General features: G+C 34.1%; 2 protein-coding genes across 2 annotated transcripts; both read right to left on the bottom strand.

The window, feature by feature from the left end:
• Positions 1-3,463: 3,463 nt before the first annotated feature.
• On the bottom strand, positions 3,464-6,765 carry LOC129295761 (uncharacterized). The gene is made up of 6 exons (XM_054934321.1): positions 5,742-6,765; positions 5,435-5,643; positions 5,103-5,328; positions 4,645-4,730; positions 4,458-4,549; positions 3,464-4,100 (listed from the first exon to the last, which is right to left on the bottom strand). The coding sequence occupies exons 1-6, from the start codon at positions 5,829-5,831 to the stop codon at positions 3,859-3,861; spliced, it is 945 nt and encodes a 314-aa protein (XP_054790296.1). The 5' UTR covers positions 5,832-6,765; the 3' UTR covers positions 3,464-3,858.
• A 1,621-nt stretch (positions 6,766-8,386) lies between these two features.
• LOC129295760 (zinc finger BED domain-containing protein RICESLEEPER 2-like) lies at positions 8,387-25,713 on the bottom strand. The gene is made up of 6 exons (XM_054934320.1): positions 25,558-25,713; positions 22,011-24,181; positions 21,136-21,193; positions 8,878-9,007; positions 8,515-8,706; positions 8,387-8,398 (listed from the first exon to the last, which is right to left on the bottom strand). Exons 2-6 carry the CDS (start codon positions 24,127-24,129, stop codon positions 8,387-8,389), a joined length of 2,511 nt encoding a protein of 836 aa, XP_054790295.1. The 5' UTR covers positions 24,130-24,181; positions 25,558-25,713.
• Positions 25,714-26,108: the final 395 nt, after the last annotated feature.

Below are 26,108 nucleotides of genomic sequence, written 5' to 3'. Positions count from 1 at the left end.
TAAATCTATTTACATGTATAAAAAATATGTCGTTTTTAAAAATAAAAGTATCATATGTTTATTTATGTAACCAGCGTTCACCACCGAACATTTTTTTCATATGTAATACCTTTAAAGTAATATTTTCCCACATTATTATTGATTGATATTGACGATCGGCTCATGATTCTGCAAGCACCAGACATTCAAAGATGGCAATGATACATGCGGTTGAAAAAAAAGACTTTTTTTTTTTTGCCATTATTTTATGACTTGTGACATTCGATCTCATGGTCCAAATTGAATATTGATTATTTGAACATGTAAGCCCAACAAGAAGTCTATTGTGCTTAGAATAATGGGCCCATCCAAAATGGTTCTTTAACTGGGCAAGTTCAATTTCTTCTCTTGGGTATCAACCATAAAAGTTGGACCTCCTGAATTGCCTTCCTCTTTCTCCGCTTGCCATTTTAGAGCTATCCTGTATCATTATTTAAGCGTACGCAAAAAAATAAAAAAAGCAGAGAGAGAATATGACGTGATAGTTCCACATTCCACAAACAAGAAAAAAAATCCAAAAACATTTTAACATGGAAGCACTAACGTAAGACGTTCAAGCCTGATTTTTGTCCAATTTTTTAATCAAGCTTAATTTTACTTCTAATCAACACTCCACACATAAATGACATGGTTGTTACTCTTAAATATGTTTATTTTGTCTTGATACGGGGTAAATACAAATCTTTTGAATTTTCTCATGCCTACACCAACACATCTTGTTCTACCTTGTCTTTGCTGTGGTAGATTAGTTTTTTAAAAAATTTAAAACTTGGTTGAGAAGTACTACTAACAATACTTAGTCATAAGCATATAACTCGTTGTTATAAAATTACCTATGACTGGTTCAACGAATGAAATGCATTGGGAATCCAAAATACATCACATGCTTATCATTACGGCAAGGATAAGGTGCTCATCACCAATGTAAATAGTCTGTTTTGAATTTTAAGGGATGGTGTGAGAAATGAAATAAGATACAATCATCAACAAAGGTTAATCTATTTAGTAATTATTTGGCTCAAAACTTATCAGGTCGTGTGGTCAAATTTCAATACTTACATGGACCTTGTTAGCAAACCCTATGTAAATATGAGGTAAGCGTTCTGTGAACTTGGAATTATGTCATAACCATGATAAATGGTCCCCAACTTGCTTAATTTTTTTTTATTAACAAAAAGATGCAATAATTGGGCGGAGATGATCATAGGATCAAAGAATCTGGGTGACAGTGTAAGGAACAAACATGCACAGGAACGATGATGGAAAGTGGCATGAGATGAGGACCCAAGTGTGAGGAAAATGAAATGAAACCAAGTTGCCGGCAATATTAAAAGCTTTGCTTGCCCTCCAGTCTACCCTATTCCTATCCCATCCCCACTTCATCATTCATTTCAAACCCCCTATCTCTTTCCATTTCTCTCCATTGCACGCTTTCACTCTGTTTCCTTCTGATCTGCTTGTATTGTATGACCCATTCATGACATTGCAACAAGACACTCAATCACGCCAACATCTTTGTTATCTCCATCCTCTTCATTTTGGAGGATACGCTTTTTTTTTTTTTTTTTGCAGCATTCATATTCTCGTCTCGTCGTTACTCCAATTAGCCACGTCATTAAAAAAAATTATAGAGGTTTTTTATACCCATCTCAACAAGAAGGTTAGTTCAGAAGTCACCTACAGATTTTCCCGGAATCTTGCATTAGCTGAGGGAAAACAGAGCAACCAAAAATAGCAGGGCACCATCGTGGAGTGACGTCGTATATCAAAATAATTAAACGTGTATCATTAACTTTTGTACATATGCATGACGTAACGAAATATGGGCAAAAATTTAGGACCACGTTCACAAATCACGAAACGCAAAAATTACAGTTGAATAAGGAATCGAAGTGAACAAGGAAATATGAATGCAAAAAAAAACAAAAATCAGTTGCTGTGTCTAATCATAGTCGTAGGATGGATCAACAGCTCAGCTAAAAAATTTAATAGCAAGGGTTGAAGGGAAAAAGTACGAAGGGGTTATCAAACAGGGGAAAGCAGGAGTGGAGTGGAGTGAAGTAGTGCACAGCTGGTATTGCGTTGAATCATATGGACAGACCGTGCATGTGCAAAGTGACAACAACGTAGATGGATGTCGCTTCTTCTTCTACCAACCCCTCATGGCTTTCCGGCTTCCTCCACTTCTCCATTATTGCTCAAAAGTCAGAACACTCTGTTATTAACCTTCCCCATCTACACTTACCTCCTATTATTAGTATCAGTTTTCAGTCTGCTCGCTCTTCCTATTTCTTTCCACTAATTTATATACATACCAGTCTGGTCGTTTTCTCCATTCCTCGTGATGAAATAATCCAACGCGTTTTAGGCTGCACCCATTCTAGTACAGTTACGACATGATAGACAACGTAGGTTGTTGCTTTGTTTTCTCTTCAAGTTATTATAATTTAATTTAATGGCATTTCAATTAAATCGCGACAGTTGATAAAGTTGTCACCGAAACGATTTGTCACTCCTGGCACTCTGCATTTAAGCTCTTGTTCAGTGGCATTATCCAAGTTCTGTAGAAACGCAAGTGTGATCTTGACCCAGGCAGATTGAATATAAGAATTCTCACAATGAATACGGATGCTAATTTCGGTCGTAACCACTGATCCATATTATACAGATGGATCGTGAACCATGTCACGATATGGCAGGTCAAGTACGTGACATTATTTTTGGGTCTTTCCATTGCCGTCTTAAGGTTTTAATTTGGGTGTCACGAGTCCAGCGATATGTATGTTTGTTTCATGTGAAGAGTCTCATTTCTACAGCAACGTAGCTTTCCAAGTTAGCCTGTCTCTTTATTAATTAAATCTTTTGCTTTTATGTTATCCAAAAAAAAAAAAACCTTTTGCTTTTAGGTTTACTACTATATATGTGCTTTAGATTTTCTAACAAGAAGGAGCGAATTTTTAACCATCATAAAGTATAACAGAGGGCCCTCTTCAAGGTGTTTTATATGAGTATTCCCCATGATAACTACTCCCTCGGCTTTTCTTTTCTTTTTTATATGCAAGTAAAAATAACATAATTTCATACATATATATATATATATATATGTAAGACATGTTTTTAAATTATGTAAAATAGCCAAAATTAGCTTGTATTTAAACACGTTATAAGTTAGTATCGAGTTTAGGGTAATATCTTGTTCTTCCATGTGCCTTTGGGGACCCCCTTTTGCCGCTCCACTGGTCCACACGCAATTCCAAACCAATCGTGTTTAAACATTACAACCCACCACTACCAAACCCTTCCTCCCTCTTTTTCATGGGTCACGAAGCTGTTTACAATTCGAAGGTCTTAATTTAATGTTAATATTCTTTTAGGATTCTCATTTGATGTATGATAAATAACTAAATCGCACAACAAAAGAGGCAAAACCAGTCTGTAAGTTTTTTTTTTTTTTTTTACCTCAACCAAATCATCGTCAATACACAATCGATCTCTACAAGCAAAGCCTCTGCGAACAGAGGAATTGCCGAACAGGAACAGGGTCATTTCATCAAGTTACCCTAAAGTGGACTCTCAGGCGTTAAAACAGCATACTACAGATTAATCCTCATTCCTCACAGACACATTCTCTCTAATAGAGTAATAGTGAAAAGGAAGAAAGAAAAAGCTCCATTAGTCCAATCCAGGACAATATGAAACAATCTCCCCTAGAAGGCGGCATTTTTAGGTGTCGCGTGCTTTCCACAAGGGATATCTATATCTATATATATATATATATATATATATCTTTCATAAGGTTTGTGAGTACTCTGTGTGTTTTTAGGTATGGCGAATGCCCATAAAGTAATTGAAGTCGGGGTGCTGGACTCTGAGTTGCTTCAGCCATGAGTCTGCGACGCTCGAGAGCGAGAGAAGCCTCTCTTGGTCCCTCCCATTATTGCCGGAGATCCACACATTGCCTTGCATTTTGTAGGTGGCCAATCCAAATGGTGGCACAGATATTCCTTCCCCTTCCTTTCTCTTCGCTTTCCCTCCTTCTACCTCATCTTCTATGTCCATATCTGCATACACAAACACCCCCACCATTCACTGCATTTTCTTTCGCACACACCTCCACTTTCCCTAAAAAATGTTGTTCTTTGCGTTCTTAAAAGCTATATTTCTTTTTCTCAATTCGATCCCAAGTTTTCACCTTTTCATTTCAATCTGGCTGCCTTCAATGTTATCTGAGCTATTAGCTAACACAGTTAAGTTCAGTGTTGTTTTCATGGCTTACACTTTCAACGGGACTAATAATCTGTTACTGCGACGAGTTCAGTCATGTGCTTTTTTCGTGTAAGATGTTTTCGAAACAAAAGGAAAACTTGGTGGACGCAAACATTCCGAGGAGGGAAGCGTGAATGGGAAAGGGACAGTACCTTGGAAGGAAGAAGAAAGCGTGTGGTAAGTGAGGAAGCATGTGGAAAGATCTTTGATTGTCTTTCCCATTGGAATATGATATATCGGATACCTGAAAAGATAGAATTAGTACTTACTATTCGATCAAACTAATTATCATGAATCCTTTTCAAGATTATGTATAAACATGTGTGTGTGACAAATTACCAAGCAACTGCCATCCAACTAGCTGGCGAGAGATCTACGCTTCTCAATGACGTCAAGCCAGGGTATCTCTCAGCTAAAGCTCTGATCTGAAAGAAAATAAAGTCCATCACTCGCTGATCGAATCTCCTTCCATTTTACTTTTACACAGGTCGGTGACATGAAGAATTTGAAATCCATCCAGACCATCCAATGAAGGGTATCGTATCCAACAAAAGAGAACAGTTTTTTGAAAGAGATGGCTTTGACAAGATCAGAAAGGAAAAGGAATAATAAATGAGTCTGCAGATTGGTGTTGAAAAGTCAAAAGTTACAGTTGAACTTTTCAGAGTGGTATCTGCCAATCAATGTGGTGACTGGTGATTACAACGATTATCTTTTTGCTACTGTACCTAATCAATAGCGTTGAAGAAAACAAAACAAAATCAGACGAGGGCAAAAAAAAAAAAGAGTTAACGGACCTTATCCATGAGAGGAACTCTGCCGTAAGGAGTTGATCTTTCAAAGTACTGGAAATAGAGATGACCCAATCTGTCGTTCAAATGCCAGAGACTGTCTTGCTCAAACCCTGCTTCTTCAGAGGACAAGGAACCATCGCATCTCCATAACTTATCACTCTCACTCTCTTCGCTGTAACAATCACTGCAAGAATCCCTCGTCTCACACTCACCTGACTCTGTCTCTTCCCTGAAAAATTCAAACCCAATCATCAACATCAAACTTTCATTCTTCCATCATTCTGAACAGGACAACATTGGTGCTATTTGATCTGGGCTGAGTGGCATGGAGGTACCTGAATCTGTTGCTGGTGAAAATCTGAATAGCAGAGAGGTAAGGGACGTAATACTGGACAAGGGTCTCCCCATTGTTTAAGGCGATGGGGACTCCGGCTCCGTAGGCGCTCCATTCGTCGTAGCGATTCCAGAGATCACCCAGCCTCAAGTATTCTACTCTTTCTCTCTCCCACGGATGCCATAACCGATTCAGCTTTCTAATCTCCGACTGTGTCGTGACAACAAACACAGGCACATAAATGTAAATATATTGAGATTTTCTCATCGTCTGGGTAATCAAACGCAAACTCGAAGATAAAAACTTACGTTGGGTAGGAACTGGGAATGAACGACGGGGGTGATACACCGGAGGAAGCAGTCAAGGTTAGATTGCGTCGAGACCTTGTCGAAAATCATGGTGATCGAGAGAAAGAGGGGATGAAAATGGAGAATGGAGAGAAGGGGGGGTTTCAGAATCTCTCCCCCCGGAATCTCAGAGAAAAAATTGGAAGGCAGAGAGAAATATGTATGCAGAAAATTTGTCGGGGGAGGGGAAAAACAAAGAGAGAGAGAGAGAGAGAGAGAGAGAGGGATAGAATTGAAATGCAAATCACTCGCCACGAACAGAAATGACTTGCATTTCTTTTGACTTTTAGACGCCAACTTTTTCCGCGAAAACTCAATCTGGCTTTCGATTTCTCTCTCTTTGTTTTCAAGGACAGTGACTTTGCCGGCAACGTTGTGCCTCCTGCAAAATTTGATGTATCCAAATACGATGACGACGACTTTCTCTTTCCCTGGCTATTTTACTAAACCTTGAAGAAAACTCAATCTTACTCTGCTTTGTTCAATGTTTAAGGAACGCTCTTCTCAGGATTAACGAGCCGACGCTTTCCCCTTGAACGAATCTTGGGACCAAATCAAAACGGACCAAGTAAATGCCCTCCCGGAAGGATCACGGAACCACACACGGATTCGCGAGCGCATAAAAATAAAATCAAAAAGGAAAAAACGTGAAAGGAAAGAAACCGAAAGAGAAAAATGGAGGAAAATTGGGTGTGTTTTCAACAGAAACCCCTGTTTAAAGGTTACAGCGAGACGATGTGTTACTAGAGGAAGACCGAAAAGCAACCGAATTTCGCGGGAAAGAAAAAAAGCTGACCAAGCAATGAGCAAACCGACGAGACTGAGACGAGGTCACGATGAGAAATAGAACGAGTCTGGACTCGGTACCAAAAATAAAATAATCCAAGCAGGGCAGAGCTGTGGGATTCTAGAAAGAAGGAACAGGGGATCTGATCGTGGTTTATGAGGTTCATCCTTCTTCCTCCCACTCTCGCGTTGCTACCTATGAAGATTTCCCACCTTCCATGCCATCGTTTTTTGTTTTTGTTTTTTTTAATGGAGTCCTTCTCTTGACCAAGTATATCACTGTTTTTCGTTAGTGAAAAGTCAGTTTGTTAAGAATTTATTTAATTAAAATTAATTTAATAAAAATAAGTTATTGTAATAAAATTTATATTTAAATATAAATTTTTAAAAGTCAGTCTAATAAATTAAAAATTATTTAAATTATACATAATGAAAAATACTTCTAAATGCATAGTTACCCAAATAGACATTAATATTTATGATTTATAATTTATGTTATAAAAATGTTTCATACTAAAAATACTTTAAAAATATATATTATAAAAACGTTAAATAACAAAAAATTTGATAGGTTAAATAATAAGATTTTAAAAATATAAAATTTGATGTATTAAATGGGTTAAAATACATTAATACTAAAAATTAACACAATTAATTATTCATTATATAATATATAGTTTGATCTTTAAGTGAAGAGCACAAGTTAGAATACTATTTAAAAGTCAAATCCACCAAATGTCCTGTTTTCATAAATTTTATATAGATTTTTTATTGGTAACAATTCATACAAATGTATATATATATATATATATATTGATATAAAAGGATGAATATAGTAAAGACATGGATAGAATTATAAAAACTAGACAAGATAAAATCCTCTTCCCTGTGTGAGAATTGAGGAACACGAATACACAAGAAGTGATGACCGACGCAAAACTGTTCCTAAAAGCACCTTGGAGAAAAAAACGACCGACTAAAATCATCGGAGGAAATGCAATATGACACCGTGAAGAAGATGCAACCTTGATCTAGTTTGGAGAATCAAAGTCTTCATTGTCTTTGATGACTCTGATATGAAGAACTCAAACTGGAAAAAAAAGTAAGTTCTTCGATCTGTTGAGAGGTGAAAGGAGAAGAGAAGAAGAGATGCGGGCGAAGGAGGGAGAAGGACAAGTGTGAAGGGTGATAGAATCTTCATGGCCAAAGGAGAATAGAAGAAGGAGAGAGGTGGACGACGGAGAACTTGCTCTCCGATCGGTAGATGAACCAGTGTAAGGAGGATCAAGTCACTCACTGTTGTAAAGGGTATCATGGTCAATTTAAAATTAGATACATTTTTATTTCCTTTGTTAAATGGCTAAATCCCACTTTCAAACTAAAAAAGCTTCCCCTAGTGGCTTTCGGTGAATCCACATTCAATGGCATTTTTTCAAAAATCAGTTTAGAATAAAACAAAATAACCAAACAACATCCCACGTTTTGAACTTTCAGAATGTGAAATGTGAAAACCTAAACAGATTCTAACTTGTTCACCTGTTGTTCTTCTCTCATGTGGGAGGGGATCTCTCTGTTTTTTTTTTTTTTTAACTTTTTCAGTTTAAAAAATTATCTGATAAAATGACATGAATGATGGAAATGGAGAAGTAGAGAGGAAAAGGGGAAAAAACAGAGTCACCCCTCTCCCCTCCCTTATAAATTGTGTCAATTTCTTTCTTTTTTTTTGGCCAAACAAAGTTAATTTTATTAATCAACAAAAAGAATTACAAACACTAATAGTTGAAGTCAAAATAAACACTCAAAAAAATTTAAAATACAAACTAACTCACAAGCTTACCAAAAAAGAAAAACAACAAAAAACAAAACAATAACACAGAGCAATACTAAAACAATTAACCTTTTTTTTTTTCATAATACAAGAATTAGAAACAAAAATTCTGTGAGCTACTTTCAGATCCACAGCAAAAAGAGAAGCCAAAGGGGATGGAGGCACCGTCATCCAATCAACATGATACATCCCCTTTCTAGCAAATCCTGCAAGAAAATCAGCAAGTTTATTACCCTCACGAGCAACTAGAGAGAAACTAAAATCTTTAAGAACATTCTTTAAACAAAGCAGCTCCTGCAATACATCCACACTCTGCCATTCACAGCCCAAAGATGAATCCTTGCACAACATATCAAATAAAATTTTACAATCCAATTCAAAGCAAACATGATACTCAAAAAATTTTTGACGCATAGAAAATGCATTCTTCTAAGCAAAACATTCTGCCATGAAAGAGGTCCCTGCTGACATCTTCTTACAAACACCACCCATAAACAACCCATTATCATCTCTACAAACAGTTCCCATACCAGCAGGCTTATCACCATCTACCCAAGCTCCATCAACATTGATTTTAGTCGAACCACTGTTAGGAGCAACCGAATTCAAATTCCTAACAAGAGAATTAGAATAATTTTTACTTACATCTATTAAAAAAGTTAATACTCCCTCCTCTCCTATTATTAAAGGGCATCTTATAGAATAATTTTTCATTTTTAATATAAAATACTTAATAGAGTATTAATTATATTTTTTTTAATATTACTTTTATTTATACTCATTAATTATAAGAGATAATGTGATATAAATTTAAATTTTTTTATTTAAATAAGTGTAAAGTTAAAAATTTATTACATTTTAAATAAAATTAATAATTTAATCACCTTTTATTAGTTCTAGTAAAATGGTTAGAGATGCTCCGTAATAGGGATGAAAGAGAATATATCATGGAACTTTAATTTAATTTAGAAGTATATGTATTAAAAATCAACATAGATGCACTAACTATTTCTTAATTAATATAAACAACTCATTGCTCGTCTGGCTTCGAGCAAAGAATTGCAAAGAGCATTGTTGAGCGAAGGACAGACAGAGACTTTGTCATTCCGGTGCCGAATGGTAACAGCATAAATATAAAATATAAAAATTTTAATGAATCCAGTTACTTTTAAGTCATGAATTCGCGATCTAATGAAAATCTATTAAAACGTGTGTTAGTTAAAGAAACAAAGCTGAATCCTTTTTTATGGTTAGTTAGGTAAAATGTTGAAAAAAAATAGAGGTATATCTGGGTTAGGAATGTTAAATTTATTTAATTATAATTATAATTATAATTATGATTAGTTTTCCGAAAGCATTGACTATTGAGGGTTTGGCTTCCATTCACATGATATAAAATGTATTTTAAACAATATTTCAACATAAATGATCACTTGACCATTTGTTCTTGATTTTTTCAAACAAATAAAGCGTGTCAAATGATATACATTATTATTATATGTGGAGATTAAAATACTCATTTTTGCAGTCAAATTAGAGCATGTGAAAGCTAATAACTATTTTTAATATGGAAAGAGTCCGTTTAAATGTACAAAAATGTATTTTTCGTTTTTTAAACTTAAATAAAATATTTCATTATTCAATCATATAATAAAATCATAAAATTTCCTTAATACTTTAATTTACAATAAACTAAATTCAGGATAAATCGGATGAACTTTTGTGTACCGATTTTTTTTTTTATAAGGCCGGTTATATTTATATCATGCATAAAATGAATGAATGCACTTCAGAACGTTTCTGTTATGATTTTTGTTTTTTTTAATAACGTTTCTGTTGTGATTTTTTTTTTTTTTAATATAGTGTTACTTAGAGTAGATACTTTTAAAGATGATAATAGTTTTTTAAAATCAAAATTAAATGAAAGTATATATTTTTTCTGGAGGAAAAAAGTATCCATATTTCAAATAAAATGCAGATGCGTGTAGAAAAGAGGATTGTACTATGTAATACTCTATATTTTAATAAATTATTCCTTCCATTCCATTATATTCATGTTTTGAGATTTTCACACATAGATTAAAAAATACAGTAAATATGTAAAACTATTTTATCAATTTTTCCTTATTTAATTGCGCTGGAAAACGTACAAGTGTTTGATAGCAATCAATAAACTAGTTAAAGTGTTGAATTAAATGAAAGCAAAATAGAAAAAAGTATTATGAAATATTGATTTGAAATTTTAAAAAAACTTATAATAAAACGGGGAGAAGTTAGAATTTAAAATGTAATACAGTGATGTTGAATTTTGATTTTTGAAGCTTCAAGTAGTGCTGAGTTGAGTGTAAGAGAAATATGATTGGAATGGTTAGGCAGGATGAAGCCGGGCGAAACCGCGTGAAGGAAAGGACAGCGAGACGGAGATTGTGTAGAGCTCCCTCATGTTCATAAAAAAGTGTCATTTTTTGATGATTAGAAATGAGTGTTGCTTTCAAAATTTCAATCAGCCATCAATTGTTCGGTCAAAAAAAAGAAAAAAAAAAAAAGATCAGCTATTCATTGATTTTTTTTACTATTTTACCCCTCAGTGATATTCCATTAAAAAAATTAATTATTTAATCCTTACAGTTTTAACCCAATTGTAACTTAGTTTTTCAATTCTGACTTATTATAATCCAATTTTTGAAGTTTTGACTTAGTTATAAATTAGTTCTTAAATTTTATTTCTTGTAATTTAATTCTTGAAGTTTTAACCTCTTAAATATTGGTCCTTATATTTTAAAAAATAAAATTGTAAAAATTAAAAATATTTTAAACTTTTAATATTCATAATATTTATAAATATTCAAAGGATTTAATAATTTAAAAATTAGTAAAAAATTTTAAAATATTTTTAATCTTTATAATTTTATGTTTTAAAATATAGGGACTAATATTTAAGAGGTTAAAACTTCGGGGACTAAATTACAATAGATAAAATTTAAGGACTAATTTGTAATCGAGTCACAACTTTAGAGATTAAGATATAATTAGGTCAAAATTATAAGAATTAACTGATTAATTTTTTTCTATTTCATTTGTTGAATGAATCCATCCCACATTTTCCATGGCTTGGTTTTCATTTAAAGGACGTTATTTAACTAAAGTATTATAATAATATTTAATAATTTTTCAGTCTATATGATGAATCTGAAGAAGGCACTTTTTATGAGGTGGCCGGAAAGAATAAAAAGAGAAGCTTCAATACCAGTTTAGAAATAAAAAGAGAAGCACAAAGGTTAATAACAAGTTAAAACTTTGATACTTTAAAAAATAAAAACTACGTGGAATATACGTGCGGCAGAGTTTAAAATTAAGCTACATTAATAATAAACAATGAATAATGTATACTGGTAAGCTTTTATATTTTTATGAAATATAAAAAATTTAATTAATTATGTAGATCGACATTCAGATGTGGCCATCATGTGCGTACCAATCCGCAGTCAACTGTTGACGAGTTAAGCCGATAGATATTTGTGGGAGAGAATGACAGAAAAGTCCTCTTAATTTAAGGCAAGGCTCATGTATAAAATTTTAAAAATTTGTCAATTTAACCCTCAATTTTATAATTTTATTATAATAAATTTATAATTTATGTTTTAAATTTTAAGAGAGAAAATAAATTTATTTATTTTTTAATCATGTTAAAATTTAAAAAATAATTTATTAGTTAACCACAATAAAATTATAAAATTGAAAAATAAACTTAAAATTTTTAAAAATTTAATACTTAAAATTTAATTTAAATTAATTCGTCTTCTTGTAACTATTTGTGGTTCTCCCTATTCTTGATTTTGTCGTGGACAGAATATATTATTCCTTTCTTATGTAAAACGGAATATATTATTCTTTCATCAATAAATGTTGGTCAATTGGTTTGGAGGGTTCAAATTCAGCGACCTTATCACCTCATTAGGGGCAATTTACTGTAACATTTTAATAAGAGATTTTTAGACTTTGGAGTTACATTCTGATTCTAGTGAATTTTTAAAATCCAATTTATTTAATTTTTTATAAAAATAATTATTCTTTTGTTATTTGGTTTTACAAAAGAGAAATGAAAAAAATACATGTCTATAAGATAAAAGAAAAATTTATTAACTTCTATGAAATAAAATATAATTAACCTCGACACGAGTAAAATATCACATTTTTTATTTTTTATTCAAATAAATATACATTAACAAAAATCGGTGCATTAAAATAAAGCATCGACATGTTTTGCCAAAAAATAACACTAGTGCCGGACGTTCTCTCCCTTAGCCTTTTGCTGTTTGGATTTCATGCCCACATTTCTTTGCTTTTTCCCTTTTTAAATTTTTGGGTCTTCATTTGTTATTTCTTATTGTTTTAGACGTCGTTTCTTTTTCCCACAGCGTGACGCAAAATTTTATTTAGGAAAAATTATTCAAAAAGACCCCCTATGAATTTATGGGAGAAATTCAGTTAAGGACTTGAAAAGACATATAATTTTTGGTGAGTCCTAAAAAAATATGAAACTTTAAGTCAATCCTTCAAGACTAAATTAAAAATAAATTAACTGTTAAAAAGACAAAAATACCCCCTGTTCAAATACTTAAAAAATCACCAACCACCATCACTGGAGTGCCGCCGCCGGTGACTAGAGCCTCGCCAATAACTACAGCTACTAGACCTGTAATTTAAATATTTGTAATAATGATTTTAAAGTTAAACTACAAATCCAGTGGTTGCCATAACTAGCGAGACTTCGGTCACCGACGGTGGTGCTCTGACGACGATGGTTGGTATTTTTTAAGATATTTGAATGGAGGGTATTTTTATTTTTTTCACATTCAATTTAGTCTTGGAGGACTGGTTGAAATTTCAAATTTTTTAAAGACCTACCATAAATTATGGGTCTTCTCAAGTGTTTAGCTGAAATTCTCTCTAAATTTATTTGCCCATAAAGACTTAGGACATGTTTCAAAAAAAGTTTCTTTGCTATCTGTAACATCCCAATTTAAATTTTTATAGTTAATTTTGATTAATAGAAATTTTAAAAAAATATTTAGAGATAAGCAAATTAGTAGAAAATAATTATTAAATCTAACTTAGGATATAATTCTAAATTAAATTTTTTTAAAAAAAATTATTAATAATTAATTAATTAAAAATATTATTAAATTATTATTATTATAAAAAAAAGAGAAAGAAAATAAAATGTATGAGAGAGAGGAAGAGAGGGGGATAAAAAAAAGAAAGAAAAGAAAAGGAGGAGGAGGAGGAACGGCTTTCGGCGCTATGATTGTGTGATGTACATATATAAAAAAATAAAAAAAAAGAGAGAGGAAAGAAGAAAGTAATAAAAAAAGACGTGGGATCCACATTCATTTTTTTTTAAGTTACTGTTCTCTTCTCATTTTCCTTCATTTCCTTCCTCTTTCGTGTGCGATCAGAGAGAGCGTCTGTGAGTGTGAGTCACGGTACAGAAGATCTGAGTTTTTAAGGTAAGAGTTTTTAATAGGATATTTAGGGTGTGATTTCAAGTTTTTCAAGACTAAGTAAGTGTTCTAAAAATTTTTCTTAATCATCCTTCTTCTTTAGTTTCTGAGTTTGTAGTGGTGGAAAATTTAAGATCTGAAAGAGGGATGAATTTATGTTGAATAAATATAGTTTTTGAGGTTGTCAGTAGTATAATAAATGTTCTAGAGTATAAATTTGTTAATGATCTTTGAATTTGTGGCTTATGGATCAAATTTTAAACTAGATCTGAAAATATATGTTGATTTATTGAGGTTTAGATGATTATTTGGGATGAGAAATGAATTATTACGGTTATAGGATTATGATTCTAAGCTAGAGACTCAATTTTTAATTTTTGGGTATTTTAGGTACGAATTTATGAATAAAAAAAATTTTAATAATAGAAATTAGTTTAAAATTTGATTTTTAGATTATTAATGTTTATTGATGAGTAAAAGAAAAGTTAAAAATTTTACTTAATAGTATTAACTTTAGATTTGTATTAAGATTGATATTAGGAATTATGTTATATTTTTAATTTTATTATTAGAATTATTTTATTAGTTTCAAAAATTAAAATTAATATTTATAAATGATATGTTCTTTGTAGATTGTATTATTGGTGAAGATTGTGGTGGGAGAAATTGTAAGGAATAATTTATTGAAAAAGCCACAAGGTAACCATGCTTTTAATTTGTGATTAGTGTTACTTCATGTTAATTGGGTGATTATTGAGAAAATTATGAATTTTGTAATATTGTATAATTGTGCAATATTATTATGAATTTGTTTGATTATTGTGGGAGGTGTTGGGAGACTTGCTATTGTTGTTGTATTTATGTGCCACGTGGTACGCCCCTATTGGAGCTCAATAGGTGGCTTGTAAGGGCTCGGGCTAATCTACCTTTGGCCGGGTAATTTAGCACCGAGTGAGGGTTACGGCTTGAGGTTAATGGAAGGATATAAGGATGGTTGTTTGTGTGTATTGTAATATTTCTTATATTTGTTGGAATTATATTATTTTTAATTTTCACTTAATAAGTACACACTTAACTGTTTGTATACACTATCATAAATTGGCTTTGGTTACTGGAACTTTTGAGTCTCATTATGTGGTTAACAATTTTCAGGAGAAGAGCCACGAGTGATACGTGGAGGAGTCCCAGAGGCTTAGTGATGGGCCCCATGGCACAGGTGACATAACATTAATGGCAACGAAGCCTGAGGATGGTAATCATGAGCATGGTGACATAGAAGGAGCCCAATACTTCCAATCCAACGTACCTAAAGACCCATTGCAACATATTGGAGGTCCAATGACAAGAGCCCGAACCAAAGCTATGAAGCAAGCCTTGTTCAGTCTTGTGCAAGAAGTTCAAGAGCTTGGAGAGCATTGGGGCACTCCCCTCAAGTCCAAAGTAGAGCATCTATATGTGTATAATGTATTTAAGATCCAAACTCATGAAGAGTCAAGCCCAAGAGATGCAGACCTTAGCCCAATGCAAGGAAGACTACAAGTTGAGCCTCTTGCATGCAAGGAGACATGAAACCCTAGTAAAGAAGTCAAGAGTGGCGTGATTTCAAATCCTTTATGATCCCTTGATTGTCTCCTAAATTATTTCTTATTTTAATGGTCCTTTGATTTGATTTTCTATTTTGAGTCTAGTCAAAGGTTAGAATTAATTATAATATTAATTTCTAAATTTTGTAATCCCATAATTTTAGGATCACATCTCCTAAATTATGTGGCTAAATATTTTATCATTATTTCTCCTTTTAGTATTAGGAAATTAGGGTTTTAATTTTAGGAAATATTTTTCTATAAGCCTATATAAATTAGGCATGCTCCCTATTGTAAACAACACAGAAGTTGAATGAAATTATTCATTTTAGAGTTTATAACTCTTGTGAGCCTTAGTGCTTTGTGGTGGTATCCCGTGTGAGAAACCGACGTGATCAAGAGCGTGATCAACTCTTGTGGTGTCTTCGAAGGTTGAGGTTCCTAGAGGCAGGTGCTCTAGAGGATCTTCTCTTTGATCATTATCCTATTGTTTACTTCATACCTTTCTTTATTTCCGTCATAAATTTCGTCCCTTTCTTTTTTTTGTTCTTGTGTTTTTGTTGTTTCAGGGTTCTGTCCCTAAACTAGCACGATTCTGCTTCCGCGTCCCTATCAGATTGGTATCAGAGCTTTGGTTGCTAGTTTTGGTTTAAATTCTTGTCCTTCCTTCTTCTTTTTCATCTTGAGTTATTTTTTTTTGTGATCATCTCTTATCTACCCCATCTACTTCTATCTTTTGGTTTTTCTCTTCTTCATCTTTGTGACTTTTTATCTTATGTGAGTTTTCATTTTATTAGCCTTCTAAAAAAAAAAAAAAAAAAATACCTAGAAATTCGTGCAAAAAAAAAGGCAAAAAAAAAGTGTTAGTGTGTTAAGAAAAAAAAAGAGAAAAAAAAATCCGAAAATTCAAAAAAAAAATTACAAAAAAATATATTGCTGTGAGTTATGACTGTAGAAAAAGGCTATTCTTGAACTCCAAGTCACCAAGAGGTTACTTAAAGAGAAAAGTCAACTTGGGTGATAAGAAAGTCTTTTACGTTGATCACTTTCTTATTTTTTATTTTTGGTAGCACTTTTCAAATTCTCTACTCTCTTATTTGCTATTTGTGCTACTCTCTTATTTTATTTAGTTTTTTTTTATTTTTGTCTTTGAGTATTTGACTCTTTGACTTTTATTTCTTTCTTTCTTATTTTTTGTTGTCACGTGTGGTTTTTTCTTTAACAAGCTTAATTTTATTTGAAAATTTTGCTTTCCTATTTGTTTCAAAATTGCAAAAAAAAAAAAAATCCTCTTTTCACCTTGTGCTTGTTTTCTAGTTTCCTTAATTTAGAAGATATTCACTTGATTGTTCCTTAGTTTCTTGATTTGTGGGTTTCACCATTGGATTCTATCCACAAGCTTAGTGAGTGGTAAAAGGCAAGTGTGTTTTTCATTATTAAAAAAAAAAAAGAAAGCCATTACTTTTTTTTTTGTGAATCACGAGTGACTTTATCTTGAGAGTAAACACGTGAGTTTGTGTGTGTGAGGACCTATTTTTATCTTATATGGTTTCTAGTGCTTCTGTGAATATGAGTAACAAGGATGAATCCCCTAGTATTGATATGAACTCTGTTTTAGAACTTATCAAAACACAGTTGCAGCAGTTTCGCTTGGAACTTGATCATAGGTTCCATAAAGAGGATAAAGATGAGCCGGAGACTTCCTCTTCTAAAGGAAAGAAGCATAAGATCCCCAGCGATGATGAGGAGTATGAAGAACCCCCTTCTCCTAAGGGAAAGAAATCCTCAAAGCGTGGTGTTGACTTACCGGACCAAAAAGTAAAGTATCCTTCATTCAAGGGTAGTAACAATCCAGAAAAATACCTTGATTGGGAAATGAAGATGGACCAAATCTTCATGACTCTTGATTTGTCTGAGTCAAGGAAGGTAAAAACTGTTTCTTTGAATTTCACTGACTATGCTGTTTATTGGTGGCAAGATTTACAGTACAAAAGAAGCCAACTTGGGAAAAAGCCTATTAAAACGTGGGAGAAGCTTAAAAGGTACTTGAGAAAGGCTTATGTACCCAGCTACTACTATACAGAGCTGAATAGAAAATTGAGAATGTTTTCTCAAGGATCTATGACAGTGGAGGAGTATGTGCATGAGTTGAATATCTTGAAGTTTCGTGCAAACATTCAAGAAAATGAACGTGAAGCAATGTCAAGAATTATGGATGGCTTGAGGCCAGAGTTGAGAGATAAGCTTGACTTGTACACTTTTGTGGACAAGGAAGAGCTCATACACAAGGCTATAAAGTTGGAGCAGAGAAATAAGAACAAACGTTCCAAGTCCTCTTGGAAAGACTCCAAGACAACTCCTAAATGGAAGGATTCCAAAGCCAAAGATACATCCCAGGCCAAGGAAGAAATAAAGACCAAGTATGAGGGTAAAACTTCTAACCCTAAACCTTCTTCTTATTCATCTAACACTTCTCCTATTAAGTGTTTCAAATGTCATGGTGTGGGCCACATGGCGAGAGATTGTAGCAATAAAAGGGTTATGATCTTGAGAGATGATGGTGGCTATGATAGTGTGCATGAAAGTGATAAAGATGATGCTGATAATGTTGATGATGATTCTACCTCCCATGAATCAAATGATGAGCTTGAATGCAATGGTGTAGTTGACTCTATCTTGGTGGCAAGAAGAGCTCTCAATATTCAACCAAAGGAGGATGATGAACATGAGCAACGCGAGCATATTTTTCACACTAGATGCTTCATCAAAGAGAAAGTGTGTAGCATGGTAATTGATGGTGGTAGTTGCACTAACGTCGCTAGCACTTTACTTGTAGATAAATTATCTTTACCTTTAATTCCACACCCTAAGCCCTACAAATTGCAATGGTTGAATGATTCTGCTGAAATTAGGGTTTCTAAGCAAGTGTTGATTACTTTCTCTGTTGGAGTTTATACTTGTGATGTATTATGTGATGTAGCCCCTATGCTTGCTGGACACTTGTTATTAGGTAGGCCTTGGCAGTTTGATAGTAAGGCTACTCATGATGGTTTTAGAAATTGTTACAAGGTGCCTTTTAAAGGCAAGACTGTTGTATTAAATCCTCTTAGACCCATCCAAGCCTATGAAGATCAACTAAAGATTACTCAAGATTACAAGCAAAGGAGAGATCTCCTTGATTGTGGCATGAGTGAGAGAGAAAAGAAAGAGAGCATTACTTTACTTGAAAATCAATCAAAAGAGAGGAAAAAGAGTGGTGAGAAGGTGAGAACAGAAAAAAATAGAATGGTGGGAGTGAAGGAAAATAGTGAAAAAAAATATTATTGTGTGAGAAAAGTAAGATTCAAGAGGCTTTGATGAGTGAGCAAGCTCTTATTGTAATTCCCAAGAATATTTATTTTTCTACTAATACTTTTGACCCCACTTTGCCTTCTAGTGTTGTCTCTTTGTTGCAGGATTATAGAGATCTATTCCCTGATGAAATTCCTGATGGACTTCCTCCCTTAAGAGGAATTGAGCATAGGATAGATTTCTTGCCTGGAGCTGCTATTCCAAACAAGCCTGCTTATAGGGCTAACCCTGAAGAGACTAAGGAGATCCAGCGCCAAGTAGAGGAATTGATGATGAAAGGCTTTGTGCGTGAGAGCCTTAGCCCTTGTGCTGTCCCTGTCATCTTGGTGCCAAAAAAAGACGGATCTTGGAGGATGTGTGTTGATTGTAGAGCAATCAACAAAATCACTGTAAAGTATCGTTACCCTATCCCTAGACTTGATGATATGCTTGATGAATTACATGGTGCTTCTATCTTTTCTAAAATTGATCTTAGAAGTGGTTATCATCAAATTCGTATGAAAGAGGGTGATGAATGGAAAACTGCCTTTAAAACTAAATTTGGATTATACGAATGGTTAGTTATGCCTTTTGGTTTGACTAATGCTCCTAGCACTTTTATGGCATTAATGAATCATGTTTTTAGAAAGTTTATAGGCAAGTTTGTTGTGGTTTACTTTGATGATATTTTGATTTATAGTAAATCTTTGACTGATCATATGAATCATCTTAAAAATGTGTTTGACATCTTGAGGGAATATAAATTATATGCTAATTTTCAAAAGTGTTTCTTTTGTATGGACTCTGTTATCTTTTTGGGATTTGTTGTTGGATCACAGGGAATTCGTGTAGATGAGGAGAAAGTTAAGGCTATTCGTGAATGGCCAACCCCTAAGAATGCAAGTGAAGTGAGAAGCTTCCATGGCTTAGCAAGCTTCTATAGGAGATTTGTTAGGGATTTCTCTAGCATTGCTGCCCCTCTTAATGAACTTGTTAAGAAGAATGCGACCTTTAAATGGGATAAAACACAAGAAAGGGCCTTCCAAACCCTAAAGGATAAATTGACTAATGCCCCTTTACTTGTTTTGCCTAATTTCTCTAAAGCATTTGAAATTCAATGTGATGCTTCTGGTATTGGTATAGGTGCTGTTTTAATGCAGGATTCTAAGCCCATAGCTTACTTCAGTGAAAAGCTTCACGGCGCAGCTTTGAATTATTCCACCTATGACAAAGAGCTTTATGCTCTAAAGAGGGCCTTAGAAACATGGCAACATTATTTATGGCCCAAGGAATTCATCATTCATTCTGATCATGAAAGTTTAAAATTTCTCAAGTCTCAAGGTAAGTTAAACAAGAGACATGCTCGCTGGATGGAATTTATTGAAACCTTTCCTTATGTGATTAAGCATAAGCAAGGTAAAGAAAATATCGTTGCTGATGCCTTATCTCGAAGGTATACATTACTTTCCTATGTGCATGCTCAATTGCTTGGTTTTGAGATTCTAAAAGATCTTTATAAAACTGATCCTGATTTTGAAAATATTTGGAAATCTTGTGAAAATCATGGATCTGGTGATTTCTTTAAATTTGATGGATTTCTTTTTAAGAAAAATAAATTATGCATTCCTATTTGTTCTATGCGTGAGTTGCTTACTAAGGAAGCACATAGTGGTGGTTTGATGGGACACTTTGGTGTAGATAAAACTTTGGCTATTTTGTCTGATCATTTCTTTTGGCCTCACATGCGGAAAGATGTCATATCTGTTTGTGATAAATGCATTAAATGTAGACAGGCAAAATCTAAGATCCAACCTCATGGACTTTACTCTCCTTTACCCGTCCCCTCTCACCCTTGGGAACATATCTCTATGGATTTTGTAATTGGATTGCCTAAATCTTCTGCAGGCAAAGATTTCATATTTGTTGTTGTTGATAGGTTCTCTAAGATGGCACACTTTATTGCTTGTGCTAAGACTAGGGGTGTTCACGGGACGGGACGGAACCAGGACACCCCTGTCCCGTGGCCCGTCCCGAAAAATGATCGGGACTAAAAATTTGTCCCGTGTCCCGTCCCGTCCCGGAAGCTGTCCCGTCCCAAAAAGAGTCGGGACGGGACCGGGACGTCCCGGATCAACGAGATTATTACAATCTTTCAACTTATTACTTGACAAGAAAAAGCATCCAGATCTTTTTGTTCACAACTCAACCATATAAATTAAATTTTTTTCGCAACTCAACACCCAGATCTTTTTCTTTGAAAATATTTCTCAACAATGTCCTAATTTTATAAGAGATTTGGAGAGAAAAAAATTACCTCATATTACTTCCATTTGAACGGCACTTGAATTCTTCCCAAGTTCTCGATCACTTCAAATTCCTTCCCTGCAAAATCATATTGAAATAAAAAATTCAGTCTTGCTGTTCACCTAAAGTATTCCTATAATTAATTTATCATTAATTGCAGAATTAAAATTACTGTAAAAACACATTAAAGTTTTGAGAAAGAACCTATTTTTAGCATGCCCCTGTAATTTATAAGTGGTTCACTGTACTCTTCAGGAAGCTCTTTCACATCATAACCCTAATACTTAAAAATTGCTATGGCAAAGAAAGAAATAAATTAGAGGACAAATTAGAAGACACAAATTGACTGCATGCTTTACAAGCAAAGCTATACTATGTCAACTATCAAGGTACAAAACCTGCTACTTTTTCTCGACCTTCGTCATGTAATGCAGTCTCAACTAGTGATGCCATCATCTTAAATATCAAAATTTTGGAAATATCAAGATTTTGGAAATACCAAGATTTTGGAAATATCAAGATTTCCTACTAAAGGAAAAAAAGCAGTAACAGAAAATCAAATTAAATCAAGTCTACGAAGAACATTTCAACAGGCAGCAGCAACATTCAAAAGACAAATAACAACAACAATTCAACAAATACAGCTTAACAAAGATAAATAACTTCTAAGTAATAAGTGCAACAAGTAGTCAAGAATCAACAATTTAAGCCCCAAGTACAACTTTAACTTCAACTTCAACTCATTGCTCTTCCTCTTCAACTGAGATATTTGAAGCTAATGATTCTTCTGAAAATAAAACAATAAACACAATATAAACAAAAATTATTAAATATATATAAACAAAAAGTTAAATCATATTAAAAGAAATAATCAAATTTAAAAAAATGATATTACCTTCCACAGCTTGCTCTGTATCGTTAAAATTATCAACATCAACACCTTTCAGTTTTGCAGTTGATGGAGATAGCCAGTTTTGGCCACAAATTAGTGCCTCAACCATCTTTGGAGATAGGGAGCTCCTAAAATCATCAATTACACGACCTCCTGTGCTAAATGCAGATTCTGAAGACACAGTGGAAACAGGCATGGCCAATACATCACGTGCAATCAATGAAAGGACTTTATATTTAGCCGAATTCAATTTCCACCATGTTAAAATGTCAAAATTTGGATCAAGTGCTTCAGCTAACTCATCGTGCAAATACTTGTCCACCTCTGCATACTTATCTGCTTGAACCTCAATCTCTTTTTGGGCAAGAAACCTTTGAAATGAAGCCCTAGACCTAGAACTTAAGAAAGTTAAAGGCCTACGATCTGATCCAAGTGATTGAGTCAAACTACTTTCACTTGCTCCTTGTGTCTGACTTTGACTCTGACTTTGAGTCTGAGATGTGTCAACCCCACTTGAATAATGATCATATAAACGATACAAGACATCTGAGACTTTTTTTGTCATAGCTTCACGTTGTGTAGTCTCAGGAAACATATCCTCAAAAGCAAACTGCAAATATTTCATTTTATACCTTGGGTCAAGTACCACTGCTACCACAAGCAAAAGATTAAGTTTCTCTAAGTTCCCCCAATACTTATTATACTTGGTCAACATGCTCTTAGCCATATCACAAAGCAAGGAATCATGATTGTTTGCATTTTCATATAAAATTGCAAAGACATCAACTATCTGTTGAAAGCAAACATTTGAGGTCACATAAAGTGATCCTGAAAATTGCAAAGTAATATCATAGAACACCTTCAAAAAGATCACAAAATCTTTTGCATCCTTCCAATCATTTTCATTAGGGGGACCAATCAAATTTTTATCCAAGAAGAAGTTTCTGTAATCATTATCTTGCTGCTCCATCCTCTCAAAAACGCTGCAAAATTTAATTGCACTCTCTAACATGATGTAAGTTGAATTCCATCTAGTTGGACAATCCATGCTTAGTAGCCTTTTTGAATCAATTTTCATTTTTTCCACAAGCTCCTTGAATTTATGAAACCTTGATGGAGAAGATCTCACATATTTAATGGCATTTCGAATGCCTTCAATACACTTGTGCATATCCTTCACACCATCAGAAACAATCAAATTTAAGATATGCGCACAACAACGTAAGTGCAAGAACTCCCCATCACAAACTAAACCATTCCAATGCCTCAAGACCCCCTTTAAAGATGCCAAAGCAGTGTCATTAGAAGAAGCATTATCAACTATGATTGTAAACACCTTATCAATACTCCAAAACAGCAAGCATTTCTCAATTTCTTGAGCAATTGTTTCTCCCTTATGATTTTCAACTACACAAAAATTCAAGATTCGCTTTTGATATGTCCAATGCTCATCAACCCAGTGAGCAGTTAAGCACATATAATTGGCATTTTGATTGGAAGTCCAAGTATCAGTAGTGAGTGAAACACGGATTTGAGATTTTTTAAAATACCTTTTCAACTTTCTAGCTTCTTCAAGGTACAACTTGTAGCAATCTCTAGTAACTGTCGCTCTTGAAGGGACTTGAAAGCGAGGTTCTGACCTTCTCATCATCTCTTTAAAACCATCACCTTCCACAACATTAAAAGGCATCTCATCCAATATCACAAATATAGCAATGGCTTGTCTGCAATCAAGTTGATTAAATAGATGATGACTCAAAGTTTTAGATGACCCTAATTGAGAGCCCGATAGCAAAGATTGTGCCAACTTGTTTGCTTTGTTCGGATTTCTAGGACATCTTTTTACATGTTTTCTCATTCCATTTGTACCATGTCTTGTAGAGTCACAACCAATTGTTGTTGGGCAATACTTGCACTTAGCACGGGGTTCTCCATTAGTTTTGTCCAATGGCAACCTTTCAAAATGCACCCAAACAGCTGATTTACGTCTCTTTCTTCCACTGTCTCCTTCATTCTTTGACTCATTTCCCTCATTTTCCTCTTCAGTATCAGGTGATAAAGCATTTTCAGGATCTCCTTCTATTGTTTCAACATTTTCTTGAAGGGTGGGTGTAGTGGCCATTTTTCTTTGCAATGTAGATTTAGCCAATAGCAGCAGCAACAACAACCCTTAACTGATTAAAACCTCATATTAAATATTCAAATAGATTTGAAAGAGACCAGTCTGACATAGTAAGCACGATAAATCATCAAAACTTTTAACAAATTGGTAGAGAGATATAATCCATTAAATCTCACAGCAGACAAAAAAAAAGTAAGCAATTAATATATTGTTGTAGCACTATTTTCAGCAAGCATAACAAAAGAAAAATTAAAATATCACCTTCCTGGAAAGAAGATGGAATTAAATGATATTAACACATTTCCTAACCAATATTTATTTTTCTTAAAAACAAGAATAAATAGAATGGGCATATAAACATATCACCGAGATAACAGATTTACCTCTTTGCAATTTAGAACAATTATCTTGTGAAAGTTTGCTATAGTATTATTTATAAATTATAAATACTATAGTATAGAACTCTAACTTTTATGATTTAGAAATTAGAATGTATGGAAGGAGTGAGATTTATTAATTAGATAGATTCCAAAACTCGCGTGGGTTCTTTTTGGTTGGTGTGTTTACTGTGAAGTAGTGCAGGTCCATTCTAACCAACAGTATATTTGTTTTGGTAGAACTTGGCAAGAGTACAGTTTAGATCCATTTCTTTACAAATTGAGAAATGAAGGGTGGGCACATGGGTGAGCCAGCCAACATGAAACTGAGGATTTGCCAAATCTAAATGACCATGTGCGCCAGACAGTGTGTGCCCCATGAAACAACTTTGATTCAACCATCCATAAGCAAACCTCAAGGGATTAAATTAAAATCACTCATCATTTTGTGATGCTTTAATATTAAATTATATTTAATCAAAGCTTAACTTTTTGTGATTGGGTAACAGTATATCTAAAAGGCCTTTCTCAACCAAAATGCACCAACATGAAATCTTTTCCTGATCAGGTAACAATATTGAACCGTTCTTTAAACATGATTGTAAAGACATATCTAAATAATTAAAAGGATTTTTTTTAATATGCCTATTTACTTAGATTAAATTTAAGCATTGTCAGGCTTACCTAAGGGTAACTCTTTCACATATGTTTTGTATATTTATGCTGATTTGAGCATGAAATCTCATGTTTTTTTCATTGAGATTAACCTTTGTTAATTAAAAAAATATTTTAAAAACTGAAAAGTAATACAAGTAACTATTTAAACCACTAAGAGGTGCCATTTTCATACTGCTCAAACATATCAACCTCAAGTTCTCAACCATAAAGGAAGCCCAATTTCCTTTACCCTCTTTAAACATCCAACTGCACAATAGAAGTGAAATTTCCTCCCCTCACCCACGACATTACGGTGTTCCAAGAACAAGAAAGAACAAATGAGTCTCACAATCAGATGCAATGCCATATCTAGAAGAGAATTACGAATCCTTACCTCCAACCAATCACGATGAAGCAAGTAGAAAAATTTAGAACTCCCTCAAACAGAACAGCGTCGAAGAGCAGGGGAAGGAGACAATGGCGAAGTGTAGCATCAAAGGAATGAGTTGGGTGTTTGATGGAGACTCCTACGTCTTTGAAAGACAGCGACTCATTTCATGGGAGGAAGAGATTACCGGCACACCCTTGTAGCTGCTCAAACGGAGGAGAAAGATGAAACCTCAGCAATGTGAGGCAGGGGAGGACCAAAACCACGAACTTGACGGTGCAGCCGACGGAAATATGAGGCAACGTTGGGAGCCTGGGAAGGAGATTTGGGTAGAGATCTGGGTTGAGGCAACAAATACCTTGCACTACAGCTCGAGACGGAGGCGTGGAGGTGGAGATAGAGGTGTGGTCCAGGTCGCGAAGGCAGAGGCGTCAGCTCTAGTCGTTGTGTGTCGAAGCTCGAGTAGAAAGATGATGTAACCGAACTTACCAAAGGACCGAAGGACCGAAGGTCTGCTACTCTGCTTTGTCTCTGTGGCTGGACGACTGATCTGCGGC

The sequence above is a fragment of the Prosopis cineraria genome, unplaced genomic scaffold, assembly GCF_029017545.1.
Source record: "Prosopis cineraria cultivar Desert tree isolate PC_DT_omini unplaced genomic scaffold, ASM2901754v1 PC183, whole genome shotgun sequence".
NCBI classification, from domain to species: Eukaryota; Viridiplantae; Streptophyta; class Magnoliopsida; order Fabales; family Fabaceae; genus Prosopis; species Prosopis cineraria.
Note: the sequence above shows the minus strand (reverse complement) of the source record. Positions and strands in the feature narration are given on the sequence as shown.

Bases quoted from the DNA above. Each gene is read 5' to 3' on its own strand.
- LOC129295761 (XM_054934321.1), bottom strand. From the start codon at position 5,831: ATGATTTTCGACAAGGTCTCGACGCAATCTAACCTTGACTGCTTCCTC. The intron at 5,644-5,741 runs GTAAGTTTTTAT...GTCACGACACAG, and splicing joins ATTCCCAGTTCCTACCCAAC to TCGGAGATTAGAAAGCTGAA. The intron at 4,550-4,644 runs GTAATTTGTCAC...CTATCTTTTCAG, and splicing joins AGTTGGATGGCAGTTGCTTG to GTATCCGATATATCATATTC.
- LOC129295760 (XM_054934320.1), bottom strand. From the start codon at position 24,129: ATGGCCACTACACCCACCCTTCAAGAAAATGTTGAAACAATAGAAGGA. The intron at 21,194-22,010 runs GTAATATCATTT...ATGATTTTGCAG, and splicing joins TACAGAGCAAGCTGTGGAAG to GGAAGGAATTTGAAGTGATC. The intron at 8,707-8,877 runs GTTTGTAAGAAG...TGTGAATGGCAG, and splicing joins ATGGGTTGTTTATGGGTGGT to AGTGTGGATGTATTGCAGGA.